Source organism: Acipenser ruthenus, chromosome 7, assembly GCF_902713425.1.
Source record: "Acipenser ruthenus chromosome 7, fAciRut3.2 maternal haplotype, whole genome shotgun sequence".
Taxonomy (NCBI): Eukaryota; Metazoa; Chordata; class Actinopteri; order Acipenseriformes; family Acipenseridae; genus Acipenser; species Acipenser ruthenus.
The window spans coordinates 39,013,644-39,032,328 of NC_081195.1; the positions used below are offsets into that span (position 1 = coordinate 39,013,644).

At 40.4% G+C, this 18,685-nt stretch overlaps 1 protein-coding gene across 3 annotated transcripts in view; it reads right to left on the minus strand.

Annotated features, from left to right (window-relative positions):
• LOC117414676 (DENN domain-containing protein 2A-like) overlaps window positions 1-18,685 on the minus strand; it is a 61,033-nt gene that overhangs the window by 28,487 nt on the left and 13,861 nt on the right. For all 3 annotated transcript variants that reach the window (XM_059026924.1, XM_059026925.1, XM_034024441.3), the window contains exon 2: window positions 2,837-2,935. In XM_059026924.1, coding sequence (XP_058882907.1) covers window positions 2,837-2,922 — 86 coding nt within the window. In that variant the 5' untranslated portion in view covers window positions 2,923-2,935. The remainder of the gene's footprint in view (window positions 1-2,836; window positions 2,936-18,685) is intronic.

Sequence of the window (18,685 nt, forward strand, 5' to 3'; positions counted from 1 at the left end):
TAAGGCTGACAGCAGGGCTGTCCACAACAGCAGTGCAAAGTGGTCAACACAATTTACAATCACCTGTACATAGAAGATCTCAATGTCTTTTCAATGTATCCGGATATGTTCCCCAAATAGCTGAAGGGTGTCTCTGAAGCAATATCTGCAGCTAATTAAAAGAAGACGCACTGAGGCCTGTTTGCAATTAGCCCTTGAGTGGGACGAGGAGCAAAGCCAGCAACACAGGTCACATGTTTGAGGTGAATCAGTTGCTGGGCTAAAGCCAAGACAAGGGCCCCCTCCAGCTTGTACAAAGCTTTCTTCTTCCAGTAGAAAAGGAGTGTTTTAAAATATATGTTTTTACCTCTTATTATCAGTAGCAATTTTAGCAGTGGTTCCCCATGTTGAATAATTGAAATAACAGAACAGAGAGCTAATTTAATTAACCCAGGCAAGAACGTGTATATGTGTAACAAATACTGGGAAGAAAATGGAGAGAGTTGGGGAACTGTGAAGTATTTAAATGGTTGCAAAGCTGTTAATCACACTGATCAGAACTTGAATTATCAGGTTCTTTGAACATAACATTATTGATGAGTTTAAACTGCACTAAACTGCTTTGATATAATCAATGAAGCATAACTTGTTTCATCATTCGTTCAAAATGTCTCCACTGTGCCTGTTTCACTGGTAATAGCAGTTTAAACATGATACAGAATGAAAAACTATTTGGCAACAGCAATGATACAGAAGAAAACATTGAAATGATCTACAGATACTACTATACATATAATACTTCATCTGGAAATGGCTCTTCTTTCCGTTTGACCTCTGATGTCAACTTGTCCACATGGACATTGTCCCTTATCACTAAAAAACATGTCTGTGATTGAGACAGCGTCTGGATTGGATTGTTCAGGTCATTACTGAGGTGTGTTCTCAGAAAACTCTCACAGTTCCAACAACTGCTGCCAGCTGGAGCCCCAACTTGCTACAACTAGTACTATTGTCACTCAATGTTCAGTAACACTAAACACAAAGTAAACAAACATAACTACTCGAGGACAGTCATAACCAAATCAACCACGCCCAATTAATCAGACTTCTTTGCTTAAATGAGCTGATCATTAATTCACACAGACTATTTATTTTAAAAGGTCCTATTTATTTAATAAGTAGGAAAGATTGGAATGAGAAATTAGGTCAAACACAACACTTTTTTTTTTCATCTTGTTGGCAGGAGAGGGGTTTGAGAGCGAGGTCCAGGCCACAAACAGATGCTGTGGATGGGCTGTCTTTCCATAGGCTCCTACTAATGCAGAGAGGAACCCAGGAGGTGCTGGGTAGGAGGCGCTGGAGAGAGGTGGACACCCTTCCCCCAACATCTACCTGTGATTGCTCATCCAATTCACAAACTTGAAGAGACTTTCAGAAGTCACATACAAAACAATGTTATTTTGTGGTTTAAGAAATTGGAGGGGGGGGTGGATGCTAAATACAGTTAATTATTGTAAGGAACTTATTTTATAATCCCATATTGGTTCTGGTTAAAACAAAAAACCTGGAATCTTAATGGTCCCAAGGAAACATGATTTTAAGCACTGCCCTGATATGCTTCTGAACATGCATACAGCTCCTCCGTTAAAATCTGACAACTCCTGAAGCATTTCAAGCCACATACTGTGGTCACCCAAAGCCACATGAGAGCTTCCTCTCTGGTCCTGTGGTCAGTGGGCAGGTTTGTTGTGGAGGAAGCAGCATGTGAATGAGCAATAGTAAAACAAGGGAGGTTCCCTGAGGTTGATGGGACAAACAAGATATCCAATAACACCACACAGAGCTCAGGGATACAGAAAGAGAGGGAGAGGGGAGGGGAGAGGCACAGAGAGGGGAGAAGAGGCAGTGAAAATGCATGCGTGACACAGATGATTTGATTAAAGTTCTAATTGTCCTAGGACAGCTTAATGTTTGGTGCCACACTATACACTCATTTAAAAAAGTTGTTTCCTTGCAAGCCCCCTCCCCCCCCAAAAAAAATAAAAAATAAATCAATCAATCAATTGGGAAGAATAGTTGCAAAGCTATCGCTCCAGGGGAAAGTTGTCCCTATTTTTTGCTCTACCAATGTAATAATACAATTCTGAAGTTTCCAAACAGTAAGAAACCACCCAGATGTAGGTAGAGGCCATTTACTAATAGTGTAGAAGCATTAATAGTAAAGCAAACTTTGCACTTGAGCAAAAACTTAAGACCTACAATTAATTGAATTGGACCCTTATCTGGCCCATAGAGCAATGTAGTGGAAAGTATGTTGTACAGAGTTTTATCAGAACTTGAAAAGTACTGTATCCCGTATTAATGTGTGGAGCAGTGAGGAGTAGTGGTTAGGGCTCTGGACTCTGGACCAGAGGGTTGTGGGTTCAATCCCCAGTGGGGGACACTACTGTTGTACCCTTGAGCAAGGTACTTTACCTAGATTGCTCCAGTAAAAACCCAACTGTATATATATGGGTAATTGTATGTAAAATAATGTGATATCTGTATAATGTGAAATAATGTATAATGTGATATCTTGTAACAATTGTAAGTCGCCCTGGATAAGGGCGTCTGCTAAGAAATAAATAATAATAATAATAATAATAATAATAATAATAATGTATACAAAATTAACAAAAAAACTGAAGATCTTCAATGCTAGAAAAGAGGGGCAGTGCTAAAGACACTGTGGCTAGTAAAAGGTAAGAATATGGATTTTAGCACTTTAGTTAGTTGGAGAGTGAGGAAGGTTGCTTCTTTGGTAAATCTAAAACAGACAGGACCGTAAATAAAAGTACGTAATTTGAAGCCATCTTACCTGTCGATAGATTGGGAATTACAGTTTTCAAAGTTCCTTCCCACCAGCACCGCCCTACCGGCAGTCATCGTGTTAGCAACTGGCATTGTCACTACACACCTGTGGGGGAAAAAAGATCAAGGTTAAGATTCTACCAACTGCAGCTAAAGAAAGCATATGAACAGTATACAGGGTGATACATCTAGAGTATAAAAAAAGCATATGAACAGTACAGAGGGTGATAAATCCAGGGTATAAAAGTCAGTTGAATATGTGCAATACTGGTGTTGTTGATGGTGCTTCCTAGTACCACATAACTGTGATCTGGTTCCCTTTCAATGCGAAGATGACCACCAACGACATTATGTATGGGATATGCCTGCCCATCGGGTAGGTAATTGCTGAGCTCTCTATACCAGAATCAGTATAAGAACAATATAGGCCATGTAATAACTGCAGACAGATGGACACACTGATGACGTTGAATCCACAATTGGGAGAGCATATATTTCTCTCTCCATAATGAACTATAAAGTGCAATGCCAATCACATTGAATATAAAGCTTTTTTTTTTTTAATGGAATTCTCAAGTCTACAAAACATAAAAGTGCCTAATTATAGTTTGAAACTGGAAAAGTAATGGTTACCAAGCACAGGCATGATGGAAAATACTATACAGTGACTGCGTCTGTATTGTCACCTTTTTTTAATTTTTTTGTGCAAACTCCATGGCCGAACATGTATTTAAGAAAAATAAAACCGTGCTCAGTTCTTTTCAGTGCTGTGAAACAGTGGGCTGGAAATGTCCGCTCCATGCTCTACTCCAGCAACTACCCCGCTCCGCTCCCCCACTCCATATACAATTGGCTCGTTCAGCTCCGCTCACTCTCTGTCTCCAACGCAGGGCCGGATTAACCAATATGTCAATAACACCATTCACATTTTAATTGATACTTTGGCTGATTTATGCACAGTCCACAGCTCTTACACACATGGAAGACATGCAAATACAAGTAATAAACAATATTTTTAATAGAACAAAACCAGATTTAGGAGCTTCGCAAGCAGGTGGTTTGGATGCAAGATGCTTTAGTCAAAGAGAATTGGAAGGCAATTACTACAGTAAGTAATGGAAAATGCCAGTCAGAAATTGGCATGCCAGTCTAAAATGTGAAAGAACATTTAATGAAACCCATTTTAATACATTTCAAAGTCACAGAAACACTACGCATATTACAGATATTGTATTAGGTAACCCACTAGTACTGTTTCCTATAGTGAAGCACTTATAACACAACAAGTATTCTTCATGCAACACATGCCTATGCAGTATTCAGGGACTGTTTTACAAAGTTTGTTACCCTAATATTTACAAGAAACACTTTTGAGCTATATTTTCAATAAGGGTCTAGAATAATATACCAACATTGTTGGAACCTCTATAATGTAGAGCATCTTTACACTCGGCAGACAATGGACATGCATCAGCAATAGTTTCTGAAAGCATCTGTTCCAAGCGGCTGCAGCACTATTGCTGGGGTACAGTCGAACCAAAGGGTTTTCTCTCTCCCATTGTTTCAAGTTCAGTGTACTACTCTAAGCTTGGATCCTTGCCTAGAAAGTCACATGTCGCCACAAAAAAATCACTCACTTCTGATGCTTGTTAAGCAAATTAAATTAGTCCCAGAGAGCAAATACGTTTTTGTTAGTACATTTTGGTTCTTTTTTTTTCTTTGGGGGTGTGGGGGGTCACATGCTCAGTAGGAGGGGGCTCAGCTTTGCAAAGCTGAGGAAGCAGGGTTAGGAACTGCACTGGTCTGAACACGGAGCTGGAGGTTTGAGTGGCTCAGCTGTGGAAGCAGGGTTAACTGCACTGGTCTGAACTGGGACCTGGGGGTTTGAGTGGCTTAGTGGTTAGAGTGCTGTTTTGTCACGTGGAGGGCTGTGGGTGTGAGTAGCTCAGTGGGGGCTGTAGGGTGAAAGGTAGTGGGTTTCAGAAGTTCGTGGTAAGAGAAAGTACTGGAGAGCAGTGTGGAATATAATGTGTTTGAGGAGCTCAGTGGTTTGTTAAAGTGTTGGGCTGTAGTGTGGAAGGCAGAAGATTTATATAGCTCAGTGGGTAGACAAAAGTGCTGGACTGTAGTGTGACGTGTAGTGTGTTTGAAGAGCTCAGTGGTTAGAGGAAGCACTGGGCTACAGAGTGGTATGTAGTGGGTTTGATTAGATCAGTCATTACAGAAAGCGATGGGCTGCAGCGTAGAAGGTGGTGAGGCTGAGTAGCTCAGTGGTTAAAGTGCCAGTCTGCATGGTAGAAGGTAGGTGTGTTTGAAGTGCTGGTCTGCAGCATTGAATCCAGTGGGTCTGTTTTAGACCAATACTGTTGGTCAGAGGCTGAACTCACAGAAGATAAGCAGTCCTGGTGTTCGAGCTCTTTCATTGTATCTGAATGAGATCTTTCTCTGTTTTGGAATGATTTGCTGCTTTTTTCTGAGAATTCACCATTATAACAACAGTGCAAACAAAAAAAAGACAACTCCCACAATTTTTTGTAAAGAGGAGCCATCTGCTCAGACCAATAAAATCCTGCAGGAGAATGTGACCTCCATGACACTCCCATCTTACTCCGCCGACAGTTGATACGTGCCGAGACAGTGCCAGTGGGTGAGCTGTCTTGATATGCCTAGAGGTCATGTAGATATGCAATCCACAAAGACAGCATCCTTGTTTTGGGGGTGAGATTATGCTGCAGAATAGATAACCAGTTATGGCTCTGGAGGTAGGTAGTGTGATCTGTTTTGAAGTGAGGACTGTTGCCTCATTGTTTGTGCAGAGGTACTGGGAGACAGTGTGGCCTAGTGGTTAGAGTTGAGGACTCAGAGATAGGGTGGCCTAACAAGTTAAGAACTGGGAGACATAAGGGGCTCCCAAGTGGCGCATCCAGTAAAGGCGCTCCTCGCAGGATGTGCCCTATAGCCTGGAGATCGCTGGTTCGAATCCAGGCTATGTCACAGCTGACCGTGACCGAGAGTTCCTAGGGGGAGGCGCACAATTGGCTGTGCGCTGCCCGGGTAGGGAGGGCTTAGGTCAGCAGGGGAATCCACGGCTCACCGCGCATCAGCGACCCCTGTGGCCGATAGGGCGCCTGTGGCTCTGCAGCGGAGCCGGCAGATCTGTGTTGTCCTCCGGCACTATAGGTCTGGTAGCATTGCTGTGGATCTGCAGTGCGAAAAATGACGGCTTGGAAGGAGCACGTTTCGGAGGACGCGTGTTTCAGCCTCCGTTTCCTGAGTCGGCGGGGGGGGGGGGGGTTACGAGCGGTGAGCAGGGGATACAGATAATAATTGGGCATGCTAAATTGGGGTGAAAACCGGGGTAAAAATAATTGGCGACGACTAAATTAAAAAAAAAAAAAAAAAAAGAACTGGGAGACATTGTGGTCTAATAGTTATACATACCTTTGCAGCTTTTTTTTTTTTAACTTGACAGAACAGCTCACAGTGGTCTTGCATTTCCTGCAGACAATGCTATTATTTACCCTGTGTCTCCAAGACCCCAATTTTATTACTACTGCAACCTTTTGGGGCAGGTCTGGCAGCTGCTTTTCCTAAGCTGCTCTCAATAAAAACACAAATCAATTGAGGGGTCAAATAACAATGCTGTTCCCTCACGGCCTCCCCACGCTCTGTGGGGGCAGGTCCAGGACCCACGTCCAGCAGTGTGAACGCCACAAATCAAACAACTAGTGCTTAATTCAAACCAAGGAAGCTAACACAAAGTTCCAACAAGCCAAATTACATACTGGGGTAAGATAACTGGAAAAATGTACCATGGTAATTTCCTGTACTTTTCCAAGCGAGGCAGTTCTTCCAGCGACAGCGTGGGAGCGACATCGTGTGAGAAGTGCATCGTTTTAAAACTGCTGAGCAGTTAGAAGCAGTAAGGAGAAATTAAACTTGGAATTGCTTTCATCAGAAAATACATTAATTGGGAAATGAATGCAGCTTAAATTCTAACAGCTGCATGTCTTTTTCTAATCACAAACTAAAACTCAGAGCAGCTGATTCAAATTCTGCGCCGTTCTGAGACAAGGGGAAGGGGCGGAACTAACAGCATAACAGAACACAACGTGAGGCAGTTCTTCCAGCGACAGCGACATCGTGTGAGAAGTGCACCAAGGGCAGAGCAGTTAGAAGCAGATTGACTAAACTTAAACTTGCAAAATAAATAAATAAATAAATAAATAATAATAATAACAACAACAACATGGCCTTCAAGCCAGTAGTCTGTGACACCTGCATGATGTGGGAAATCCAGAAGAGCTAAACCAAATGTGTATAAAGTGCCGCACGATCCAGGACTTGCTTAAACTAGTAAGTATGTGTGAACAGGGTGGCTGAGTGGTGACGTCAGAACCAGGAAAGGAAACACACAGGACGGTGAAATGAAATGATGACGGCGCTTGCTTGCGCCGGTTTATTATAAATAAAAAGGTTTGAACAAAACAGAAAACAGGACACGGCACTTTACGCCAAAATAAAATAGACAAACAAAACGGACTAACACTTAAACAAACAGTGGACTAACAGACAAACAAACACGCCGAGTAAGAATAAATAAATAACAATTATTCTTTTAGTATACTTTACTTTTCCTCCTTCTCCACACCCGTTCTCCACTCACCGAACACACAACCCCGAGTGAGTAAAACGTGTATCTATATATACTGTTGTGCCGGGATTCAATTACTAATTAATTATTCACTTGAATCCCAGCACGTGAACTAATTCTGTGCAACCCCGTGCTCACATATTAAATACTTTAAATGCACGTGAAGTGAAGTGCAATCCCCGTTCCTAAATACAATTATACATTTTAAATAACTTGTGCTACACACACCCGTTTATATCCTGTGCAGCCATATCTATACACCAACATTAACACACCACACGCAACATACAACATAAAACACACAAATACACACAGGGGTGGGGCACATTGCCACAGTATGCTAGAAATGGAGCTGCAGGAAATGAGACAGAAACAGGAGCTTGAGGAACTGGCACACCCACAATTCTTGGAAGTGCACCCCTAACAGACTGAAAGCCACCATATTGAGAAACACAGTGTAACAGGGGAGATCTGTACTGACGTCTGGCGTATGCATGGTGCTGCAGGAAGAGGGCAGCAGCCTCGTAAGATCTGCCCCTATAGGACGTAAACAAGCCAGCGGAAGCTTTATGGCCAGACGAAGAAACGAAAGGAGACCACCCACAAACAAAACAAAGTAAAACAGAATAAGAAAATAAATAGAGCAGTAGCGGGGAAACCTTGGGCAGACCCCGAAAGTATACTTTTAACCTACGCAGTTGAGGGAACTGTGGAGTGTAGGTCGGAGTCTCGGGCCATGCGGATAGCGACGGTCGGAGAAACGCTGCAGAGTGCAGCACCTTTATTTTGTAGTTTTGTTAATAGTGTTTTATTTTCTCTTTTTCTTTGTGCCTTCTGTTTTGATTATTATTTTGTGCATCTGCGTGTGCACTGAAGGTGAACTGTAAGTCGCTTCTACCATTGCTGGTAACAATACTGCAACTGTGCCACCTTGTGGACAACAATAAATCGTGCATCCAGGTGGTGTTTAGCACTACAGTTTTCTGTCTCCTGTGTCAGTGAATTAACCACCCTTCCACACACAGCAAGTTCAGTTTGCAGTCTGGACCCCCTTACTACAACAGTGTGCTGCCTTCCAGGAGCCTTTGTCACACAGATCACTGAGAACGTGGACAGGCTCCTAGAATGAACAGGAGACGACCCGGTAGCAGTCGTCCACATCGGTACAAACAACATTGGAAGAGACAGGCCAAGATCCCTGCAAAACAAATTCAGAGAGCTAGGAAGGAAATTGGACCACATTCTACAACAAGGACTATCTATATAGGCGGGACGGAATGCACTTAAATAAAAAGAGAACCAATCTACTCAAAGAAAGGATCCTCTAGGAGGTTCAGAAACATTTAAACTAGGCAGGACAAAAGAGACTCTTTCGACCTGAAAAAAGAAACAAGGACCAGGGGTTACAAATGGAGATCAGATCAAGCTCAGCATTCTAAGTTTCATCCCTTGGCTGATATATCAAGCATGGTCTGGCAATGGTTAGCCAGAATCAGTTGATGATATTATGCTTAATGTCCATGGTTTAATAATGAAAAACACATGGTACAACATGATTAAAATGTGGTACTCCTATATTGGGGCACCTTTAGCAGGACTTTTACAGGGAAAACATCAAATAAAATAAAACTAACAATGGAATTTGATCTCGGCTCTGTGAAGCCAATTTTCTGTTGACGGTCTGGGGCCCCATTTTCCCAAATAGATCCTATAACAAGCTCTGGATCTGAGCCAGACAGATTGTGCATGGGGCTAGCTCCACTCTTTTCCTTACACAGTAAACAGTGTTATCTGGCAGCCTGTGGGAATCCTACAGGACATGCACATTGTGTCTGTACCACTGGTAATGTGGTGCCGTGTGTTTACATACATTAAAAGAGGCGGGGCATTAGAATGTGGAGCTGTGAGTTAAGGGGCTTTAGTGCTGCATAAAATACAGGGCTAACAGAAACAATGGTTTTTGTGTTCGTTCAGGCAACTGTGAATGATTTGCTCCTGTAAGATATATGTTCAGTTAAAACAATGCATTACAATTGTGACCTAGGTTAGCAGTGTGACACACACTGAGAGGCATGTTTGGTGTTGATATGAAAGTGTCTGCATTACAGAATCTAATATTAATATAGCTTGATGCTGATGGATTTGGTAAGAAGGGAAATAGAGGGGTGGGGCCATTGCAATTGGAACAATCAGCATATCTTCTTGTGGTTTAAAGCTCTGCTTCATCTTCAAACTTTGTGATATTAGTAAAGTTAAAAACAGTACTTTTGCTGGGGCATGATGTTTGTTTTGTGAGTTTAGATATCTTTTTTTTTTTTTATTTCAGAATTCCCTTTCTATAATAGTCAATCAGTTGCCCAAAGAAACCACTCGCAAATGGCAGTGATCTGAATATCCACACAGAAAACATCTTACTGCATCAACAAAGAAACCCCTAGCAACAGCAACGATCTGAATATCCACACAGACAACATCTTACTGCATCAACAAAGAAACCCCTAGCAACAGCAGCGATCTGAATATCCACACAGACAACATCTTACTGCATCAACAAAGAAACCCCTAGCAACGGCAGCGATCTGAATATCCACACAGACAACATCTTACTGCATCAACAAAGAAACCCCTAGCAACAGCAGCGATCTGAATATCCACACAGACAACATCTTACTGCATCAACAAAGAAACCCCTAGCAACGGCAGCGATCTGAATATCCACACAGACAACATCTTACTGCATCAACAAAGAAACCCCTAGCAACAGCAGCGATCTGAATATCCACACAGACAACATCTTACTGCATCAACAAAGAAACCCCTAGCAACGGCAGCGATCTGAATATCCACACAGACAACATCTTACTGCATCAACAAAGAAACCCCTAGCAACAGCAGCGATCTGAATATCCACACAGACAACATCTTACTGCATCAACAAAGAAACCCCTAGCAACAGCAGCGATCTGAATATCCACACAGACAACATCTTAAAGCATCAACAAAGAAACCCCTAGCAACGGCAGCGATCTGAATATCCACACAGACAACATCTTACTGCATCAACAAAGAAACCCCTAGCAACAGCAGCGATCTGAATATCCACACAGACAACATCTTACTGCATGAAAACCCCTCACACCACATAGCATAATCCTGCAATTACCTACAGCAGTAGGAGGTTATGATTGCCATCTGCTAGAGGACACACATGTATGATTAATAAGACAGTAATAACCTTCCTTAGAAAATACATATGTGAAAAAAAAAAAAAAAAAAAAAAGTAAAACTGTCTAGTGCAAGGGTTTTCAACCAGGGATATGTGTACCACTGGGGGTACTTCTAAGAGTCATAGTGGGTACGCAGGACGTCTAAATGCTAAATTAAAATGAAAGATAGAAAATAATCTTGAATTTTTGGGAATATCTATGTTGTGTATAATTTGTAAACTTAATTTAAAATTGTGCATTTTGTCATGCAGAATGTAGATTTATTTAGAACACCACATATAAAATGCTGATTTACGATGATCTGGCGTGTGGGTAAAAATCGGATGGCACGGAATAAAAAAATGAATAAATAAATAAATACAAATTAAACTCCACTTACCCTTTCAGGGGGGTATTTTGCCACAGATTACTATATACAACTCAATGTGCATTTTGCAATCTTTTTTTGGTTAAAAAGAAGAAAAAACACCATAAGTCAGCTATATATTGGTTGGAATTTATTTTCTTATGTTGACTTATATATACTGTTAGAGTTATATACTGTTTTGTTAATTAAAACCTCCTTTTCCAAGTGCAAATTAACTCCAGATAAACTATGACAATTCACACGGATTTGCTTTTAAACTATACAGAGTTTTATATCTAAGCCGTGTTCTAGAATTTGTAACTGGTGTGTTATGTAACAGTGAAGGAGAGATGAGAACAGAGCGGTAAACTGCAGGGAGGTTTAAAAGGTTTAGTCCACTGTTAATATCCCGGCCTTTGTTTTCAACAAGTCAAAAAGTACATTGTTTTGCAGGGAGGCCTAGGTGTGTGTGTGTGTGTGTGTGAGTGGTGTCTGTGTGGGGTGGGGAGGGGGTTCAAAATCTCCTCCTGCCATATAGAGGGTCTTGTTTCAGCTTTGAAAAGGGGAGAGGGCAGGCCAAGCCTACAGCAACACCCCCCTCCTTCTAGTAAATCGCTGAGCTCTCCTGAGAGCAAACTGCAACAGTGGCTCTTGTTAGCAAAAGTGATTGAATTAACTGAGCTGTAGGAATGTAAATGCATCAGCTGATCCATTATGTCTGTCTCATTTGATCTGCAGACCCATCAGACCAGAGACTCAATCCTAAACATTTTAAAGACTGACCAACTTTACACAGGTTGTTGATATCTTCCCTAGATGTAGTGTATATATTATATAGTATATAGGGATCGTATATAGGAACAGAATGTTATAGACATTTAAGATACACTATAAATACAAGTGTAGGTTTCTAGAACATTATAATACATTATATTATGTAGTCTATATAATTATTGATATCATTTAATTTTAGAGCTTGAGTGTGAGCCTGAGATCGACAGATCCCGGCTGCAACGCCGACGATGCAGAGAGAGGATGTACAGGACCAGGGTTCATGTCTTAGATTCACCAGATGACGATCTAAAAACTTGATTGCGTCTGTATCTCTGTCAGACTCTGCGGGAGCACCCTGAATTGCCTATGAAAAGGGGCCGTGCCATACCCCCGCATATGAAGGTGTAGGCAGCATTGTCCTTCGATGTCTCTGGGTCATGGGTGACTTGATAAAGAGGGTTAACGATTATATCGGTATCCCACTTAATGGGAGCAGCTACAAAATAAAAAAGGGAATTGTATGACATTGCTGGATTTCTCAGAGTAATGGAAGCCATCGATTGCACACGCGTTGCACTCAGATCACTGCAGCACCAAGAAGGGGTCCAACATTCACTTTTAGAATCCTTATTTTGAGTCTTTCTAACTGCCTTGAATTTTCACACTTTTTCAAACTTGTATCTTAGCTTGCTAGCCTCCTATAGACCTTTAGGGTTCCATTTGGTTTCTATCCAGCAAACTGCAGATTTGTTAATGTACCACTTTTCCATTTGTAATAGTGAGATTATGAAGACCCCTGTATGTGTGTGCACTGGTTATGCATCTTAATGCACTGGGTCACTAATCAACCAAGGAATTGCTTCTGAATACACAGCACTTCATAAAGTGTGTACTTGCTTTGAAGAGTTTAAACATGTAGGTGCTTCAGTTTACGTTATCGCTCATAAACAGTTAACCATTCTCAAACAATTACACTCTGAGAGTACCCACTGAATTCTTTACATCCATTTTTTTACTTGCTTTAGTAATTTGTAATTTTTTTTTATTTTGAATTACAATGCTTACTACACTGTTAGTAAATTATTTTATCCCTAGTTCACGTTTATTTTAGTTATGGTATAATTTGTGTGTAAAGTTCTAGGTTTCATATTTGTTGTATATTTGATAATTATATTTGATATGTGTTGCTATATCTGCTGAGAATTTCCCTTTCAATTCGAAGATGATAATTTTGGCATATGCCTGCTTGTCAGCCTCGAGGGCATCGAAGTGCTGAGGTGTGGAGTCCTTGAGGCACCGAGGGCGCTGAAGCGACGAGGTACCGAGGCTCTAGAGCAGGAGCTCTAAGAGTCAATCACAACTGGAAAAAAGGTTAGAGTTATACTCACCTACCTGTCTGGGAAAGGCAGAAGAGACCTATCGGCAGCTTTGAAATAAAATGCTCTGCGAATACCTGACAAGCAGGCATATCCCAAAAGTATAATTGGCAGTCATCTTCTTTTTCAGGGAACTAGGGTTACATCCGTGACCTATCGATTTGACTTACAATTTAAATCCTAGCGAATTAAAATAATTAAATTGCGCATTGTAAGAACACATTTTTTAAACGCTTACAATATACATATTAAATGCAAGTAAAAATGAATTGACTAATCAGCAGCTACATTGTATTGTTAGCAATTACTTTACATTTTTTTTTAAATTATACTGTCATCTTTTCTTTCATAACTTCTTACTCACCCACCACAATAACTTAATGCCATCTACTTGAACATTTGATTGACATTTGTGTCATCCAATGGAAACATTGAAAGTTTTTTACTCGTTTGATTGGGTGATGTAGACGACTCCGCCCAACCCCTCACTTTCCCCTTAAAAAAAAAAAAAAAAAAAAAAAAAAAAACACACAACACACTTGAAGAGGACTGATGCCTGATGACTGATTGTAAGAGGACTGATGCCTGATGCCTGATGACAAGACTCGAGGAGGACTGATGCCTGACACAGGAAGGAGCGATATTATTATTATTATTATTATTTATTTCTTAGCAGACGCCCTTATCCAGGGCGACTTACAATTGCTACAAGATATCACATTATTGTTGAGGATGTCCTAAAATGGACACTGTACGCAATACACCTGAGGACACCAATGAAGAAGTTTTGTCAGCTGCTGTTGGGCAGGGACTGCCTTTGAAAAAAGGGAGAAAAAAAACACTTCATATCAGCCCATCAACACAGCCACTTCTCTCATCTGCTTTCATTCCTCACTTCAAAATCAACACGTGCTATACTGCTTACAGGCTAGACCCTGACCCAAAAAAGGGGACAGTTACCTCCGAAGGGGTCAAAACATAATTTGCACAGCAGCTAAAGCTACAAAAGTACTGTGGAAATTAAAAAAAAAAAAACTCTCAAGTATAAAGGCCTTTCAAAAGGTGATTGAAATAGTTTTAAAACCTAATTGAATGCTTGCCTATTTTGAAAAAGCTCACAGGCAAAGGCATTTTTAAAGGAATACAACAATCATAATGAGGAAGCAGCAGCAAGACACACCTAACCCGACGATTCATTTTTTTTATGGTGCTGCTCTCCTTATAGAAGCTCTGAAAGTGCCAAATTACAAAAACTGTGCTAACTGTATGCAATTGCATAATGCTAGTTCTGCATAAAATGCCAAAAAAAAAAGTGCTATCTTAACCACAGTTGCTGAATAATTTATCATTTGGCAAGTAACATTACACTTTGAAATACAGTATAAAGCTTTTAATCAGCCTGCCCTCCTCACCTTCCCATCTAAAGTAGCCTTGTTTCTTCGGTCCTAACCAGCGTCGATGCCGACACCTGAAATAACACCTTTATAAATCCCATCTCACTGGTCCCACAAAAAATCTCAAACAAGTCTTCGTTAAACACAGAGGAATACAAGAACATGCAATATTTGAAAATCGACACGTTTACAAACATTTTTTTTTTCTTTTCTTCTGTTGGGCTAGATTCGCTATGCATTGCAAAGTTTTAGTAAAGGGATACTGTTTATGATACAGAAACACCAAGAAACAATCAAGGTTAACAATTGAGCATTTTATAATAAAAAAAAACAGCAAAAAAAAAAAACAACCCAAACTTAATGAGCTCTCACAGCTTATCATTATCATGCATAAGCTATCCTTGATGAAGACTACACAGAAAAAAAAAAAAAAAACACAGCAGTCAGCCATACAATTGCCCACACAATATAAATCCTGCATAACCTCTCTGTCTTATTGATGCTTTTGAGATCTGGTGTTTTAATACGGAACGCAGAAAACTTGTTGCTTCCTACAAGACCAGAGAAAAACCTGGTTTTATTTTAGGCCTACAAATTGTAAAAATGCTTGGGAACATTTAATGGTTAAATGAAATCAAAATGGCCTCATCTTGAGCATATGTTTTTTTGCAAACAACAGCCTCACAAGGTTTACATTACAGCAGCCCCCCCAGATTTTAGGAAGACACTGAGCCAGTCCCTGGTTTCAAAAGGGTTGTGACAAACGGATATCAAATGCTCCAAATCCAGCTGTCACTTATCCCAGTGTGGTATAGGTTGTTCAAATCAAACCCTTATCCATGGCCGTCTGAATCTGCTTCAAATATTAGCCATGTATTGGCATATATATAGAATAAACAATCTGAAAAGTCAATAAAATGTCTTCCAGTATTACTAGCAGGCAGTAAGCATTTGAAACAAACATTGCATAGTGCGCCTGAAACTCACTGTTACAACTGTACTGCAATAGCAGCATATTCATACCATTGCTCCCAGTACATAAAATATATGAAAATGTTACTACTGGTGTTGAAATCCTTAGAAGCAACCATAGCATTGTGGTAGTGCCAGTGAAGATCACATAGAACAGCTTTTTTATGTTTCCCTGGCAATGGCATCTATGTTCTGTAATTTCTGCATGTTACGAATTCAGATCCCTATAACAGTCTCTCTCCGTACTAATGTGTCGGCCACATTAAACTATTCCCTAAAGGATTTCGCAAAGGCAAAAGCTTGGGAAACTCTCTCCTGACAGAGTTACACAGTGTATAATATTGGAGTTCTTCTACTTGGAGTTTTATTTTTTTGTTAAAAGTATCTATCTACCTATAAAGTACTCCTAGATGGTCACCAGTCAGCTATTTTTGATCCACTTCAATCTCAGACGAACACATATAAAAGACCACCACTCGCTACAATTTTTAATAAAATGTACTGGATCATTCCCATCTAGATCCCCTTATAAATTCCACATGTGTGATTCGTTGTTATACCATCCAAGTTTCAAGTTAAAAGCTATGCACCACAATACTCAACCTCTTTATAAAGATATCAAAATCACGATGATACATGATGAACCACATTCTGAAGTGCAAAGGCAAAAGGTTTTCTATTATTTCTGAAAAGGACTTTAGCCTTTTCTGCTTCAAAACAGAGCCCCTGAAGTCCCACAAACAATCCTCAGCCCCCAAACAGGCGAGTAAATGGCCTTACACATTATCCTCTGTGAAGGACTGATTTGTCATCTGAAACACTGATTCAAACACTTTATTGATCTCTGTATCAAACCCCTTTTGTAAAGTCCTTGAGGGACTCTGTTTATATCACCACCCCCTCCGCCCTCCCTTTAGGCCTGAGAAGTTCCAAATCCGTCAAAGAGCAGCAGCTTGCTAGCGCAGTGCTGGGGAGTTGGGAAGAGGGAACTGAATGACAATAACAGCATCTGGCCATCCTGGAAAGGCACAATGCATTGGAATTCAAGGAAGCAGAAGCGGTCATGTATGCTGAAGGAGCATTCTGCTACCCTCCCCAAGGAACCAGCTGGCAATCCAGCAATAAGGGCTGCCTGCTCACAGCATCATGCAGAGTTTGGTCAAGGGGCCATCTGTTGCCCAGGTTGATGTGCCTTCGAAATTAAAATCAATGTAAAAATATAAATATTTGTACAGATGATGCTCATAATCTCAGACTACATTAATTCATAGGCTAAATACATCATAAGAGTTTGGAGAAGATTCATGAAAATTCTAGGCAGTTGTCAATTTGGACAGACATGGAAAGAGACTTCTAGCCAAAATGATTGTCATTGAATCTATTAGGTTTCTTTTAGCATTGCTAAACTACTGTAATGCTTAGCTATGATGTTTACTACAGTATGTACTACTGCCACTCAGTACATATGTAGTAAAATTAAGACAGGCTTAATATAACTCGTTCGTATTACCAGACTACCTAAGTACTACTTAAACTACCTGGATATTACTGAATAGCCAGTGATGTACTATTTTAGTAAAGCTATTTACTGGTTTCAGATGTTGAACAACCTCAAGTAGTACATTAAGTAGTGCTTCGATCACCACAGTACTCCTCTGACCATGGCTACTGGCTACAGTAGAGTTGTCATGAGGACTTAGCAGAAACAGTACTATAATCCTCAACTACTGCACGGAAAGGCATGTTTTCAACACTTGCCAATAGTGCCATGAAATCCCACTGAATTTCAATAGAACACAGATTATTCTAGCTTAAAGTATCTTACTGGACGTTTCAATGAACAAAAGGCCTGCAGAACTACTTTATGCATGCAATAAGCATAAGCTGCTCCTAAACAGTGCACTTGCAATTTTACCCAGCAGCAGCAATCGACTGTATTAGCCATCATTCATTAGTAGAGTACAAATCAAAGTCTTCCAGGGATTTTTAACATGTCTTTAAAGACTACATCAAATCTTAACTTTTAATTCAGAGAATTGTTTCAATTCCAAGTCTCATAATGTAAGTCTTTCACGATGTACCCAATTAATGTAGGGATATTACAACAGCATGCTATTTCTGAAGACTTTTTTTTTTCTTGAACAATAACTTGCGTATCAAGCATTTTTATTAGGGAAAGCTGCCAGTTAATAGCTTCCTAAACACTGCTGAAGGAAGTCAAGAGAAAAATATATTGAAGGGGTTCCCAAGAGACTGTTTTTATAGCTAAAGGAGGCAAACTTTATCTCTTTTGAAGGGGAGAGATTGGATACAATGCATGTTATCAGGAGCGAAGCTAGGAATAGATTTTTACTCAAGCGAAAATCAAATTTTTGTCCAAAAAAAAAAAAATGTATGCAAACTGCAAAGCAATATAAGTCGCTAACTCTTTTTACCCAGTGACCCACCTTGGATGATGTCTGAAATTACATGACACATTTTTTTTAAACAAATCTCCCAGCAAAAACACCAACCTAAAATCACTCTATTCACATTGTTAGAAATATGTGACATTAAAAGGACAAGAAGAATAGAACTTATAAATATGAGTAAGTAGATGAGTTTATACCTTTATTGAAATATGCATTTGGTTCACTGCTACTGAAATTAATGCTGAGACTGGTGACACTGATGCTACAACTGGAACTGGTAAGACTGGTGTTGCTACTGCTGGAACTGGTGCTGACACTGCTGACACTGGTAAGACTGGTGCCGATACTGCTGGGACTGGTGCTGCTACTGCTGGGACTGTTAAGACTGGTGCTGCCACTGCTGTAACTGGTAAGACTGGTGTTGCCACTGGTGGAACTGACTGGTGCTGACACTGCTGGGACTGGTGCTGCTACTAGGACTGGTAAGATTGCTGATACTAGTGCTAAGACTGATCGGACTGCTGAGACTGCATGCTTACACGATTAAAAACACTGATTTAGAAGGATTTACTTTAAAGTTTGCCAATCCTCCCATGGCCTGATCTATCGAAACACTGTAACACTTCCTCCTGGGACATTCTCAAGGCCATTCAGTCTATTTTTACCCATACTGCTGCGAGACCAATCAAACATATCTTTGCT